This window comes from Apis dorsata, unplaced genomic scaffold (genome assembly GCF_000469605.1).
Source record: "Apis dorsata unplaced genomic scaffold, Apis dorsata 1.3 scaffold_247, whole genome shotgun sequence".
NCBI lineage: Eukaryota > Metazoa > Arthropoda > Insecta > Hymenoptera > Apidae > Apis > Apis dorsata.
This window is the reverse complement of record NW_006263526.1, coordinates 187,046-202,131: the sequence shown is the minus strand read 5'-3', so window position 1 is coordinate 202,131 and position 15,086 is coordinate 187,046. Positions and strand designations below refer to the sequence as shown.

General features: G+C 23.2%; 2 protein-coding genes across 6 annotated transcripts in view; one reads left to right on the top strand and one right to left on the bottom strand.

Annotated features, from left to right (window-relative positions):
- Positions 1-12,449, bottom strand: part of LOC102681901 (glutamine--fructose-6-phosphate aminotransferase [isomerizing] 2) — a 16,902-nt gene extending 4,453 nt beyond the window's left edge. For 2 of the 5 annotated variants that reach the window (XM_031510606.1, XM_031510607.1), the window contains exons 1-7: positions 5,469-5,599; positions 3,124-3,231; positions 2,888-2,977; positions 2,301-2,444; positions 2,054-2,220; positions 1,627-1,768; positions 442-465 (exon numbers count right to left, since the gene is read on the bottom strand). In XM_031510606.1, the coding sequence (XP_031366466.1) occupies positions 442-465; positions 1,627-1,768; positions 2,054-2,220; positions 2,301-2,444; positions 2,888-2,977; positions 3,124-3,231; positions 5,469-5,589 (796 nt within the window). In that variant the 5' untranslated portion in view covers positions 5,590-5,599. Of the gene's footprint in view, positions 1-441; positions 466-1,626; positions 1,769-2,053; positions 2,221-2,300; positions 2,445-2,887; positions 2,978-3,123; positions 3,232-5,468; positions 5,600-12,381 lie in introns of those variants that run through there. The other 3 variants (XM_006615957.2, XM_031510608.1, XM_031510609.1) reach the window with 3 other exon arrangements.
- A 1,234-nt stretch (positions 12,450-13,683) lies between these two features.
- LOC102677008 (cytosolic carboxypeptidase-like protein 5) overlaps positions 13,684-15,086 on the top strand; it is a 6,270-nt gene continuing 4,867 nt past the window's right edge. Inside the window, exons 1-4 of the mRNA XM_006615907.2 lie at positions 13,684-14,042; positions 14,130-14,270; positions 14,356-14,648; positions 14,718-15,056. Of these exons, the coding sequence (XP_006615970.1) occupies positions 14,156-14,270; positions 14,356-14,648; positions 14,718-15,056 (747 nt within the window). The 5' untranslated portion in view covers positions 13,684-14,042; positions 14,130-14,155. The remainder of the gene's footprint in view (positions 14,043-14,129; positions 14,271-14,355; positions 14,649-14,717; positions 15,057-15,086) is intronic.

Here is a 15,086-nt window from a genome sequence, read left to right as displayed (position 1 = left end):
TTTTTTTTTTTTTTTGACTATGATCTTTTTCGTTTGCTATGCTTCAAAGCAAATTAAAGTATTTTTATAGTGATTTCCTGTAATTAAGTAATATGTATAAATATATGGAATGAATCAAAAAAGAGAAAGAATATTATTCTTGTTAGAGATAAAACGATAAATATTCGATTACAAAAGATTTCATGAAAACATAAATAAAATATATAAGTATTATGGTATATAAAATAATGTCACGGAAAAATTTTGTAAAATATACATTAAAAATAAAAAGCAAAATTAGTTTGCATGCATTTCTCAGACAATGGACCTTTTGCACAATAGTTAAAAATATAAATAATTTAAAATATCTTTTCTCGATATAAATTATTATATAAAGATAAAAGGTCCAAAGTTGAAAAGAAAGTGAGATAAGTGTAGAATAGTGTAGAGTAGTGTATATACCTTTGCTTACGCGTGGAGATTCATCTGTTGAGACGAAAAGTTGAGAAGAACATAACCATTGGTGTTCATGCAAAAGAAACATTATATAGTATCTATAAATACATGCAGCGACTGTTTCATTGACTTTTAAAAAGAAACAAATAACAAATATAACTTGAATGAACAAATATTATATAAACAACACTATTTTGCAAAATAACGTGCTATCATCTAATAATGATGTGCTCAAATATAACTGTAACATAGTAAAATATCAGTTATCCAAAGAATTGATCATATGAATACAAAATGAATATACTAATATCTTATAAATTATATGTATATTACATTATTTGAATAACTGATTTATATTTATTGATTAAATATTTTCTATAAATTTTCTTCCATATAATAAGATTTTGAAATTATATGAAATGCTGATAAATTGATTAATCCATTAATAAATAAATTTATGTTCTTATTATTTTGGATAATTGATATTTTATTACTATTCAAAAATAAAATATTAATTCAAAATATTGCTCGATTTAAGCAGCTATGAAAAAAATCTAATATTCACAATTTCGTGTTAAATACTTTAAATAAAAGATAGCAATAAACACAAAATACTTTGCATTAGTATAATTTATTTGTTAATCGTTGTTATTAAACAAAGATTTTTATTCAACATAAATTTATGTCGCTATTGAAAATACTAAAGAAAAACATAAAAAAGAATGATGATGATGCGACTTAGTATGTTGCTTCGCGTTAATTACTTTAAAGAATAGACAAGCTTTAAATTGAAGACATGCTATTAATATACCTCATATTTAATCCTTAGAGTTGATACATAAAGAGACCATAGTTATTTTTAGAATATTTTCACCATAGTATTATCACATAGCAATTTCCTTTCAAGAAGAGAGAAGAGGGATAATTAACCTGACAAAGGAAATATCACTAATTCACCTTCTTTGGATATGATAAATATTTAAAAGTTAAAATAAAAAAGCATATATTTCCATCTCTCATACCAATGCTATCAATATCACTTTAAATTGTAGTTCTCGGTGCCCGAGCGACCAAAGATAGCCTTGTGATCTTTTCTAAGATTTACCAAATCTTTATACCTTTTTCAAATACACGCTAATATTTTAATTAAAATGCGTGTCAATGTCGATTCGAATACATCCGCCGACTTACCTTTTCCATATAGGATGGGTACGTGATCAGTGGCCAATCTTGTTTTTGTTTTAATACCCACAAGAAGTGGTGATCCTCTTCTCGTTGCCACACATTCGCCCGGAAAATATTTGCTCTTGAAGCACAGAGCAAATGCACCTTCCTAAAATTTCAATTTTTTTTTTAATAATCTAATAATGTGATTTTTTTTTTAAATTAAATTCTTTTCCTAACTTATTTCTAAAATTCTTTCTGATATAATTATTATTAAAATCAATATTATAATATTTTGTATTAAACGATAAAATTTGCAGTTGTTTAAATAATTACTCCTAATACAAAGCGATAAAATTTACAGTTGTTCAAACAATTGTAATTCATAGTCTGCGATAAAATTTTCAATTGTTCAAACAATTAATAAACTGCATGTTATAGTAACAATACTCACCAATTGTTGAACAACTTGCTCGACCAGTTCGCGAAACGAGTAACCAGGATGCTGCACCCAAAGATGGTGAATGAGCTTGGCGATTACTTCCGTGTCGGTTTCACTCTCGAAATTGTAGCCCCTTTGCTGGAGTAACGTCTTCACTTCCTTATAGTTTGTCACGATACCTTTATAGAAAACGTGACTTTAACAAAACAATGGAGACAATAATTTCTAATAATTATCGAGCATCAAATAATATTCTTACCATTGTGTACAACCACAAAAGCATGATCACTATCTGATCTTTGAGGATGCGAATTCACTTCCGATGGGATACCATGAGTCGCCCAACGAGTATGTGCAATACCAACATGACTATGAATCTTTGAGTCGAAGTCAATATTAGTATCTATAAAGAAATAATCAATTTTAATCAATTTTATCTTTCGTTATTCTCAAGTATGATCTCTCATAGGACGAATAAAAAAACTGAATTCAAAAAAAAAGTTATAAAAAGAAGTTATAAAAGAATTTGAATTCATCGAGTATGAACAATTTTCACGAGGAATTCTATTTTATTGAATACTTTTTATAATACCTATAATATCTTGATAAATTGAATTAATATGAATGCAGAAACTTTTATATTAGATAATTTTTTTTAATCCCTCACTAATAAAGCGAAGGTTTTGCGAAGAAATTTTACAAATTTTACAAAATTTTTAATTTTCTTTAAGAAAAATAAGATTTCTCAATTTATTTTAATTTATTTTTTAGATTTTCATTATTCATTATAATAAGATGCATTATTGAATTATAAATAGAAAATAAAAAATAAAAACGTGTACTTACTACAAAAAATCTCTTCTTCGAGAGCCTTGACTTTTCCTTGCTTTTTAATAATTGAGATATCCTTGCCATCGGCGCTGTCAAGTGCAACACCTGGAAAGGATATAAAACTTGCTAGAATATCTCTTTTATCGAATATTCATTAGTTTTCTATTCCCAGAAACAGAATAGAAAGAAAGTATAGTATATATAATATTCGAAAGAAAGCTATCGATATATTATCAATAATTCATTTATACCTGCCGAATCATAGCCTCGATATTCCAATCTCTTTAAACCACCAACCAGGAATTCGAGAATTTCCTTTCTGCTCTTTGGTGTCAGATAATTGAGATACGCGAATATTCCTAGAAAAAAAAAAATATTTTATAATTTATTTCATCTGATAAATTTGTATCATATTAGAAAATCTTTTGTATACTTTAAATATAAATATTTTTTTTAAAATTTCAATATTTTCGTTTTTACTTTTTTTTATTAGAAACATTGAATATTCGAGATTAGCAATTAAAATTAATTATTTTAATAATCATACGTTTTTAAACGATTAATAAATCTTTTCATTGATTTCCTTTATCTAGCTAAGAAAAAAAAATGATAAATTTTTTACATCAACAATGATAATTTCATTGAATGTAATTTGGAAAAAATTATATAATATTATATTATAAACTTTTAAATCACCTACATACAAAATTTTTAAAATTTATTTAATTTTTAATTTTTAATTTGTTTACTTTAATTTTTACTTAAGTATTTTAATTATAACCATAACTAATTTTAACTAAAAATAAATGTATTTATTTTCAATAAAAATCATTATAAATGCATTCTCTGTTATAAAATGTTTAATTCATTTAATTTAAAAATGTAGCAGTCATTTATTGTAATATATTTCGAAATTAATGCAAAAAAATATTCAAAAAATTCAAAGTAATTCAGAAAAATATATCTATCAAACATATTATATGTTATATCTAACGTATCATTATAAGATATAAATAAAATATAGAACTTACAACATAGAATACTAGTTAATAGAGATAAAGCACACAACAAATAATCAATTCTTCTACATTTTATATTACTCAGGATAGCTTTAACATTATTCAATCATTGTAGATTTCTTGCTTAATTCAAATAAAAGAAATTTCACATTTTTTCCTGTTTTTTTCAGTGATTTATTCAGTTAAATTATACGAAACTTTCGAATCAACTCAAAATTCCAATCATTTTGCTTTGAATAAATTTTATAGCGTATTCGCATCGATACAAGAGTTCGTGCTCGAAGTCTGTATGCCATTACAAAAATGCAAAAAGTCGTCGCCCGTGAACAAACCTACACAGAGAAAAGAGACGTGTGCATGAAAACAGGTATAATTCGCCATACATGCGCATAAGTGAAAGGGAAAGCTCACGTGTATATAAGATCGAACGAAATGTTTGTTAGAATGTCTCGTGCGTTCTGCAATATCCATCTTGTCTATTCTATGCTTTTTTCTAAAAAACGAAAATCTGAGAATAAAAAATATAAAAAATATTTGATATTAAATTGATTTTCATCGATAATCACAATACATTGTATAAAATTGTTAAAGAACATTTTATCGGACGATGATTCGATTATTATCGATAATTAATCACACATGCGCAAATTTAGAGTATCGAATTTGAAAAGATGGCGTTATTATCTTCGATTAAAAAGCAAGTGTGCGATCTATGCGATAATCGATTTTCATAATTCAGTTTCAATAGAATAGTGAATGAAAACAGTTTTGCGCAATAGTATTCGAAATAAGAAATAAAATTATTTGCATTAAAATATTTTCTTAATTATATTAGGTATGATTAATTTAAAGTAATAATTTTAATTTGTTTTTATAATAAATGAATTTGTTTTGGAAAAAATTTATTTAAAAAATCATAGCAATATGATCATAGTAATATGATAAACTAAAACTAAAAAAAAATCACTGAAATAGAATATCTATCACGATTCGCCATAGTATTTAAGCTTAATACATTTATATATATTTTAAATTCTAATTGTCATACGATACAAAATTAGAATGCGAATTAACTTTTTTAATGTAAAAATTAAATCTCTTTATAATAAAAATAGGTTATAAAATATTAAAGAGAATTAAATGCACTTAAACAAAATCAACAATCAAGTATAACATAGATTACTTTGTTAATTTTCTTTTATATGAATTGATACAAAATGATACGTATTGTTTTTATATTTCCAATGATAATCGCGAAACAGATTATATTGAAATTCATAAGAAATCATATATCGTAATAAAATTTACAAATTAGTAAATATTTTATAGCTTATCTCTCTCGTTATCATGTAGTTAATTTAACGATTATTTTACTTTACTTTCGAAAATAAAATTTCCAATTCTATCAATTGTAATCGAGTTTCATAATTTTTTTTCTTTAATTTCTTTTCTACCTTTGTTTTAAGTATCAAACATCTCTTGATAACGATGAATAAGAATAAATAACTGTATCTTTAGTGCACTCGAGTAATATACATTGTTGTAATGATATAAGATAATTGAATCGCTGAACCTACCACCCATTACCACTAAGGAAGATACGATGAATAAATACGAAGAAAAAAGATCACCAATCGAGGAACTGTCACCGGGAAGAAACTTACGAAAAGCGAAACAATCGCGAGCATAGTAGTGCATCGGCGCGTAAATGTAATTTGATTTCGTGCCGACCCGACAATAGACGATCGAACGATCACGTCACGATTAGATTGCGCTTTACTGTAATCGTCGATAAGTTTCTGATAGAGAAACATCCTAAAAATGATCTGCAAAAAGGAAAAAAGGAAAAACAAAAATTTTCTTTTAGATTTTAAATCTAGATAAGTCTGATCCCATTTATCTAAAGAAGTTATTATCGTTAATTCCTCATTAACGATCAAACTTTTATCCCGATTTTTTAATTTCAATTCAAAGAATTAGTAAATCTATGAAAGATAGTATAGTTAATACGGCAATAACATATTGTTTTTTTTTCTGGAATTTCTGGAATGGAATTATATAATGAGATTTTTCAGATTCGTATGTTTCTAAATATTTATATATTTGTCTATCTTTTCAACTATATATTTAGATATTCAAAGATCTTATATTTCTAACAATTTTGCGATATGATAACGAAGATTAATAAATTCTAACATAATTAAAAAATCTCAATATGCTAATAATAATGTAATTTTAATAATATATAATTTAAATTGTTATTTAATTTGTGCATTAAAATTTATTAAATCATAACGTCATCAAAATTGATATTGAATCATTTTATGATATGATTATATTTTTTATTTTTATTATTATTTTTTATCAATACAGGCATAATACAATCAAGATAAGTGAATTATTGAATAATCGTAGAATTCTAGTTTTTAAATTATGTACTTCATAGATAAGAAATTGATAATAATCGAGTTTATTCGAGTACTTACTTCCTATTATACAGGTATTAACATGATTTTTTTTCTTATAGATATTGACATGTTTTCGATATGTTGAACTAATTGGAAAAGTAAACTCAGAAATAAGTCAATTTATTCTAATTTATACAGTTAATATTCAATTATAACTAGTTTTTCAATTATTTAAATTTTGTATGAATATTAACTAAACTAAAACTGTTATATATATATATATATATATAAAATCTTCTAATAATTACATTTTTTAAGATATTCGCAGATTTATATAGAATTTATGCATATCAATAGTTTTAACATTTTATCTCTAAATATTATTTTGTAAATTTGATTAAAGTTTGATTAAATCATTTACATTCCATAAATCGGAATAAAGAGACATTAATAATTAAAATTTATAATTTTAATAAAATAAAAAAAGTTTAAAAAAAAGATTTATTAAAAATTTTTCATTATTAAATAACATTTTTTTGTTAAACGATAATTTACATTTTAGTTTATTAAAAGAAAAAAAATACTAAAAAATAGATAATCATTTTGAATATATTTTGAATTTATTAATAATTTGAAATCATTTATCTTATTAAAGTCAGTATTGCAAACATTATTTTCCAATTATCAATCAAATTGAATTGATTTCTTCCTTTAAAATAATTTGATTGTTTACCTACTGATATGAAACGATTCAGTTTATATAAATCTGAAAACTTATTATAATGCACTTGATCTTCATGAAGTCGAACAACTGGAATATAGAACGAATATAATTACAATATAATCGTTACTATCTACTGACACAAAATGATTCGATTAATTCAAGAAATTGATGAGAAATGCTAACGGTACATATATACAGAAATAAATCTAATATAATTGATTTCTTTCCTTTTCTTGAATCATATATGATCCCTCTAATATGTGATATATATATAATTTATATAATTCTTTTCTAAGTTCTTTGGTTGCGATTAGAACAAAGATAATATAAAATAAGATAAATATATTCTAACAATTAGAACATAGTTGTTTCATTTTCTATTCATCTTATTTTATATTTTATAATGGAGGATATCTTAAAAGGTAAATATATCAAATTTTTCGTTTGAGAAAAAATGTGGATAAACCTAGCTTTAATAGATATATATATATATATATATATTTGCAAATCTTAAAACACACTACTAAATATTCATAAATATAATGGAAGTTAACAAATATTCTAGATAGATATGAATTTTATGTATCGTTTATTGCTTTTTATTTCAACTAGAAAAAATTTATTTATAGCATTTTTCAATCGATAATAAATCTCATAATTAATTTTATTTTTTATTTGTTGTTTATTGAAATAATAATTAATTATAATTTCAACGAATTAAAGTTTTATGTTATTTTGATGTTTATAGAAAAATAATAACTAATAAAATAAAAAGTACTAACTTAATGAAATAAAAATTTATAGATGAATAAAAAGAAATGTCTTTAAACTAAAAGTTAAAATCACTTAAAGAAAGATTTGAAATGTCGTTTGGAATGTATATTTACCAAATCAAATCGAAAAAAAACAAGTGACAAATTGGTGAAAGGAAAACCAAAGTAAAAAGATGAATCATAAACGAATTCCTACACGATTGAACGAGTTATTTTCGTCATGGACCGAACAAATTCTCCACTTAGAATTCCATGGACGTAAACAAAAATCAGGTTCTTCCTCGAGGCTATGAGTTTGAATTTCGTGAAAAAGGTAAACTGGTATCCTATGTACTCAAAGATATGCAAAAACATCACTATTTGCAAGTATACAATATCTTTAAAAAATTATGAATCGTTCAATTTAAAAAAAATACGTATATTAATATATAATTTTAATTTTCGATTTTATTGTTTTAAAGATTATTAACGAAGAAAATGCATTCTATGCATCAATATATTATATGTATTGCTGAAAGAAATTACTTTCTGTCGATTTGTAATAATATTTAAATCGACAAAGTAAATATTTGAAGTTCAAGTAACATTTAAGTAAAACCAAGGTAATCAAAAATTGAAAATGTACCAGTTTTTGGGGATTGTTTTATAATAAGATCACGGCCTTGAATGGATTGGATTAACCAAATTTATTACATTTATTACAATTATTTTATAGATAATATATTATTATAGAATACATTATAGAATGCATATCCAAATTATGTCAAAAGTAATTCAAATTAAAACAAAATTAAAACAAGCAATAAAGTAGTTACTGTAATTCAAATCTTATTGCAAAGCTGAGGAACAAATTTAGATATAATCAATAAAGAAATTTTTTCTTTCAAATCGTAAAAGATCAAAAGAGAATTGTTGAGAAATAATAAAAATATAATTGATGAAAAAAATATAATCTTGATAAAAATAATCAATTTGATTTTTATATATCTCATATCAAAATCTTAAAATTTTAATTTTTAGTCAAAGTATATTATTGTTCTTATACTATTTTATATATAAATAATCAAAAATGATAATGATCGTTTATTTTTATAAAAAGATGATATTTTAATACATTAATAAATTACTACTAATTATTATCATATTATTAAATCATTTATATGCTATATTGTTTGCATTTCTAAATTTTGATTCAAAAATTATGATTAATTGTTGATTGTTTTTGAGATATCTGATAAATTAGATAAATATGAATAAAATAAATAATTCTATAAAATTTTTATTACTGTTTCAATGATTATCACAACAAAATTAATTTTGATAAAGTTTATTTTCATTTGATATGCATTTGAACGTTAATTTTTTTAGTATAATGTATACCTATACGCGTATCATATAGCATACATACGAGGCCATCGTCTAAATGTCACATATAACTATCTTGTAAAATGCTGCACCCTCTCTCGTCGGCATCAGATTCGCCACCACGTAACTTTCACTCGTAGTTCGAGGCAAGCACGTCGATATTGAGGTTCGATTCGATTCTATTGTAAGATACTATGAGTGTCGACAAAACCACGAAAGGATACATAAGACGTCATGCAAACGTGGACTATTATTTTGTTCCGATAAACTTTCGATGAACTTTGAGAAGTTTGTGGACGCAAACGTTTCATTGAGTCACGTTGTATCGTTGCAACACTACTATAGCCCTGTTACCTGCGAGAACATAATGTCGAGTCTATATGCTTCCGTAATTTGATGGAATGTAGTTTTGAAACGCGAATTTTCTAACCAACTATATAATAACGAAATGAAATGTATACTTATTTATTTCATTTTCATTTTCTTATTATATTTTCTAATTTATTTAGAATTTTGTGAAAGTTTTGGATAAATGAATCAAAATTAGTTTTCATAAAATTTATGATATTAGAATCTGTATGGAATTTTATAATTTAGAAATTAAATTCTAATAATTTTTTGCAGATATAATAATTTTATAAGAAAAAAAAAAATTATTAAATTCTAGAAAATTCTAATAAATTAATTAGAATTGATCATAAAATTTTCTACATTCTATATCAATAATTAAATTTATATATACTAACAAAATGTCGATAGCAATTGGTAATCAATTGATTTTATAAGTCTATAATTGAGAAGAATCTTTCTTCCTTTTGCAGCTCTCTCATTTCTTAATCTTATTTCGACATAATCTCAATATAAGGATTCAAAAAAGTTAACTCATCTTTTACTATTCGTCGAAATATTTAATTATAAACCTTTCGAAAATATTTAATGTAGCAATATGACTATTATCTGAAAAATGTTTTTTCTTTCATCTTTGATAATTTTATAATTTCAAAACTTTGACAAGCAAAATATATACAAATTTTTCTGACATTTATTAAATATTAAGCATCAAAACATAAATATCTGGTCGTTGATCACAATCACAATTCGATTATTCGAGAAAAAAATGGAAATGAAAAAGCATATTTGGAAAATATATTTGAATTTGCGAAACACAATATCAGTATAAAACTTAATTAAAGCTAAACAAGCTTTGTTCATTTAGTAGCTATAGACAGAATTAAAATAGTTTCTATTCAAGATATTCGAGCGGGTTTTAATTAAATTAAATAATAAAATAGTTCTAAAATATATAAAACAATAATCTATAAATATAAAAAGAACATAAATTTTCATTGATTGTTTTATATGAGAACACGATTTGAATAATAATATGAAAAATTAAAAATATTAAAAGAAAATCGAAATTCTATAGATTATATATCAGAGATATTATGATTGAAAACTATTATTAATATAATATTATTATTTAGTTGATATAGTTAATATAGTATAATTTATAATATTTTTATAATAATTTATAATAATTAGTTGATATAGTTTATTTAATAATTTAATTGAATGAATATAATAGTCCTGAATATTAATTTTAAAAATAATATTCATTCGAAATATAATAATCGTTTTGTTCAATCGATACGGATTAAAAAAATTATGTTTTTATTTAATTAATATTTTGTTTTTTAAATTAATTTATGACTGAACATTGTTTAATAATTTTTAAAGAAAAGTATTACGTGCATAACGAATTCCACTGAGATTTGAGTGATAAAAAAAAAAAATAATATCATATAATAGAAGAATGAGATAAAAAGTTTTCGTAATCTCTTCCTATGTCTTTTTGTCTATCTACAATAACATATTCTCAATATAAATTTTCTATAATAAGGGAAAAAAATAAATTATACACAAAATAATAAAAAAAAAAACAAGATTTTTCATTTTTATCCATATTTTTTTTCAAAAAGTGTCAATATTTTAGTATTTAATATTATTGATATTGAATATTAATATCTTAATATTATAATCAATATTATATTTTCGTTTTGTCTGTAAATCATTTGTCTTTGCATGTTTTCTTTAAAATAAATTTACCAAAAAAAAAATAAATAAATATTGTAATTTCAAAGAGAGAAAAATGGGATTACTACAAATATGAACTATTAATTTATTTCATCGAAGTGAATACCAATGCAATGTAGATTTTCAAAATGTTTATCAAAAATTATTAAAATTCATATATTTGTTCATTGATATAAAACGTTTATATTTTACTATATAATATTCTATTTGTTTTTATTTCGAATTTTTTTTACTTCATTGATAATAACGATTATTTTTAATTATTAAATTTTAAGATATTCAAATATAATTATTTATTTTATTTCTGTTCAATTATGTTCAAAAATGTTCTTTCAAATCTCTCATTTCCTCTTATGAAAGCAAAAATTAATGTAAACATTAATGCAAAATTAATCCAAAAATTAAATCTTAATCGATTTAAGTAAATTAATACATTATGCAAATATTGGTTGTGATAAATTGTGTAAAAAATTATTAAAATAATTTTCACAATTTATGTAATAGATTTAATTTTTATATAAATATATTTTTATATTTAATAAAATAAATAATTATTAATTTATATCAATTTTTATTATATAGTTTTATGAATTAATTTCAAAATTAACTTTAAAAATTTTTCATTCTGATAAAATCTTTTTGTAAGAAATTAAAATTAAAAAAACAAAATTATGCTGCATTCATCTCTTCCTTTTATGTAATGAAAAATCTAAAACATATGATACATAAAAATCTAAATCTAAAATATTTCTTGTAAATGCTTAGATTCATTATGTGATTGATATTAACACATTAATAAATCCAATTTTACATAATAATCAGACTTTTAAATATCCATTCTCTATTTGTGAACAATATTTAAATCATCAAACCAAGTATTCGAGATACCAGATGTTGACTTGACTAACGTGGCGGAAGAATCACACCGGTGGCACATTTATATAGAACAAACTATTATATTGTACTTAAATAATCTGTCAATTATGCTTTTTATTTGATTTATATGAATGTATATTTTTGTCATAAAAATTTTTCAATCAAACAATCCATCATTGATTTTAACAAAAAATACGATAGAACGAAAAACTCAAATTCATCAAGTATCAAGTAATCATCATTTACTCACCGCACATGTTGTATATATTGTTGAGTACCCGCCACGTAAGTTAATAAGATTGGACACAAGTAGAAAGCAATCAGAATGTCACTAGCTACCTCCGTAATGTTCTGAATTACTGTGAAGCACAGTCTGAACTGCACTACAGCATGCTGCTACCTCTTATGATATGAGATTTCATATGGGTGTGGATACAATCACATCTATAGATAGTTGATTTATATGTATGTGTAATTCTGTCACGCCAAATCATTGACAGTGGGCACATCATTTGCACGTTGACGTATTGTATCATAAATGAAGGATTTTAAGATAAGAATACAATGGAAAATTATGGATTTTTTAGTTAATACATAAATAAACATTATATAAATACAAATAATGCAAAAACATTGGAAATCGTGAACTAATAATGAGATATATTGATAAAACTATTTGTAACAATATCACAAAACACACGCCGTAAATGTCACTCACAATCCATAAATGAACGAATTATTAGGATCGCTTTCTTTACTTGATTTTCCTTATTCAATTGCAAAAATGACAAATAAATTTGAAAGATGAAAAATATTAATGTCTATAGAAATGGATGAAAATGGATGAAATGTTTGGAATCTTGATGACTTAGTTCTTATTCACATTGTTAAAGCAGAAGGTAGGGTGCGCTACCTGTCAATAAATTTATCTATCGATAATTTAGATATCATTTTAAACTTTTTAAAGTTTTTATTTTTATTATTAAATATACCATCGATTTTAAAATATATATAATGGTATGTAAAAATACCAATGATATGTAAAAACCAATTAAATAGAATAACGAATTTTATGTAAAATGTTGTTCACAATTATCTGCTCACTAAAATTTTCAATAATCGCATTTGATTGGATATTTCTATTCGCGCCTTATAATTTAATGAGTCTAGTTGCATACGTAATTGGAATATTGTGCCAAATTATGCTGTAATTGTTAATAGAAAACTCGCTTCTATATTCGATGATTGATTTGATGAATAATTTTGTGTCAAATATTATTTTGTTATATTAAAATATAATTAGTTTTTTTGGAATTAAATCATTAAATAAATTTTTTGTGATATTCGTTCTTTAATATTCTAAACACTTTTGGCAATTTTCTTTTGATTCTCAGGTATATATAATAAGAAAAATGAAATAAATAAAATTATGTAACATATAATAAAATAATAAGTTTGATTTTTTCACATTAAAATAATATTTTAAAAAGATATGAATTCTCATATTTTGCATGTGATTAACAAATACGAATATAAATTTTATTAACATTGTATTAAATACGTCAGGAAAAGTTTAAAACAATTGAAAATTCGTGACATTCATTATTCTGTCATAATTAATAGTCAATCTAATACATGGGAAACTATGAAGTCGTAAACATGTTTGCATTAGGTACAACAATGGTATTGGTGGAAATATTGGGTGAATGTAACATATTGCATATCGTATAAACAAAAATAAATATAAAAAGAGGCTAATTTTGATTCTAAAGTGTAGTAATTAATTTATAATATATATAAAGCGTGGATTAACTAGAAATCATAACGATTTCAAGATAACTGTCAAACATGACCTTTTTAATATGAAAGTAACACTACGAATGAAAAAAATTACTTTTAATATCAGAAAAAGTGAGAATATAATTATAAATTTTTACATCATTGAAACTATAATATTCTTTATAAATGTATAAAATATTTCATACAATTATTTTACAGACAATCGTATAACCTTTTGACACATTATGGCAAATCCGGGCGATTCTATCATATGTGGAGGTTTTTCATTTTATAATAATTTTGATTCGGCTAATTTAGCGAAAGTTGAACTAGTAAAATTACCAGAAACGTTTGAAAAGGGTAATTTTCTATTTTTATGTATTATGATGTATATATTTTTTTTATTATATGCATTAATATGTGATTGATATTTAATTGTTTTTAGATGGATGTGAAACAGAAAATAAATCATGCAGAAGCTTGAACTCAGAAGATACAATAGATTATGAATTTAACTTATGGACAAAACATGATTGTCATGGAACACAATTTCAAAATAATAATAGAACATGGTTTTATTTTGGTGTTAAAACAAACACTCCAAATGTTTATATCAAATTCAATATAATTAATTTAAATAAACAAGTTAAAATGTTCAGTCAAGGAATGTGTCCAGTTTTTAAAATTGTACCTGGTCATCTGCATTGGGAACGGATTCGTGATAAACCTACTTACACTGTAAACTTTATTTTAAATATGATAATATTTTATATTTTTAAAAATCTATATAAATTTACAATATTTCAGTTGGATCAAAAAGGAAATGATTTTACATTATCATTTCTTTATAATGCTCCTGAAAATTCAAAAGCCATAACATATTTTGCATTTACTTATCCTTTCTCTTACACTGATTTACAAAATTATTTAAGAAGAATTGAAGTAAAAATATCAAAGAGAAATTTAACATCTGCTGATGATATTTATTATCATAGAGAATGTGCAATAAAATCTTTGGAAGGACGAAGAATGGATCTAATAACAATAAGTTCATTTCATAACATATCAACAGAGAGAGAAGATAGACTGAATAATATGTTTCCTGAAAGAAATGAAGAAAGACCTTTTAAATTTTATGATAAAAAAGTACATAAATTATATGAAATTTATATAAAA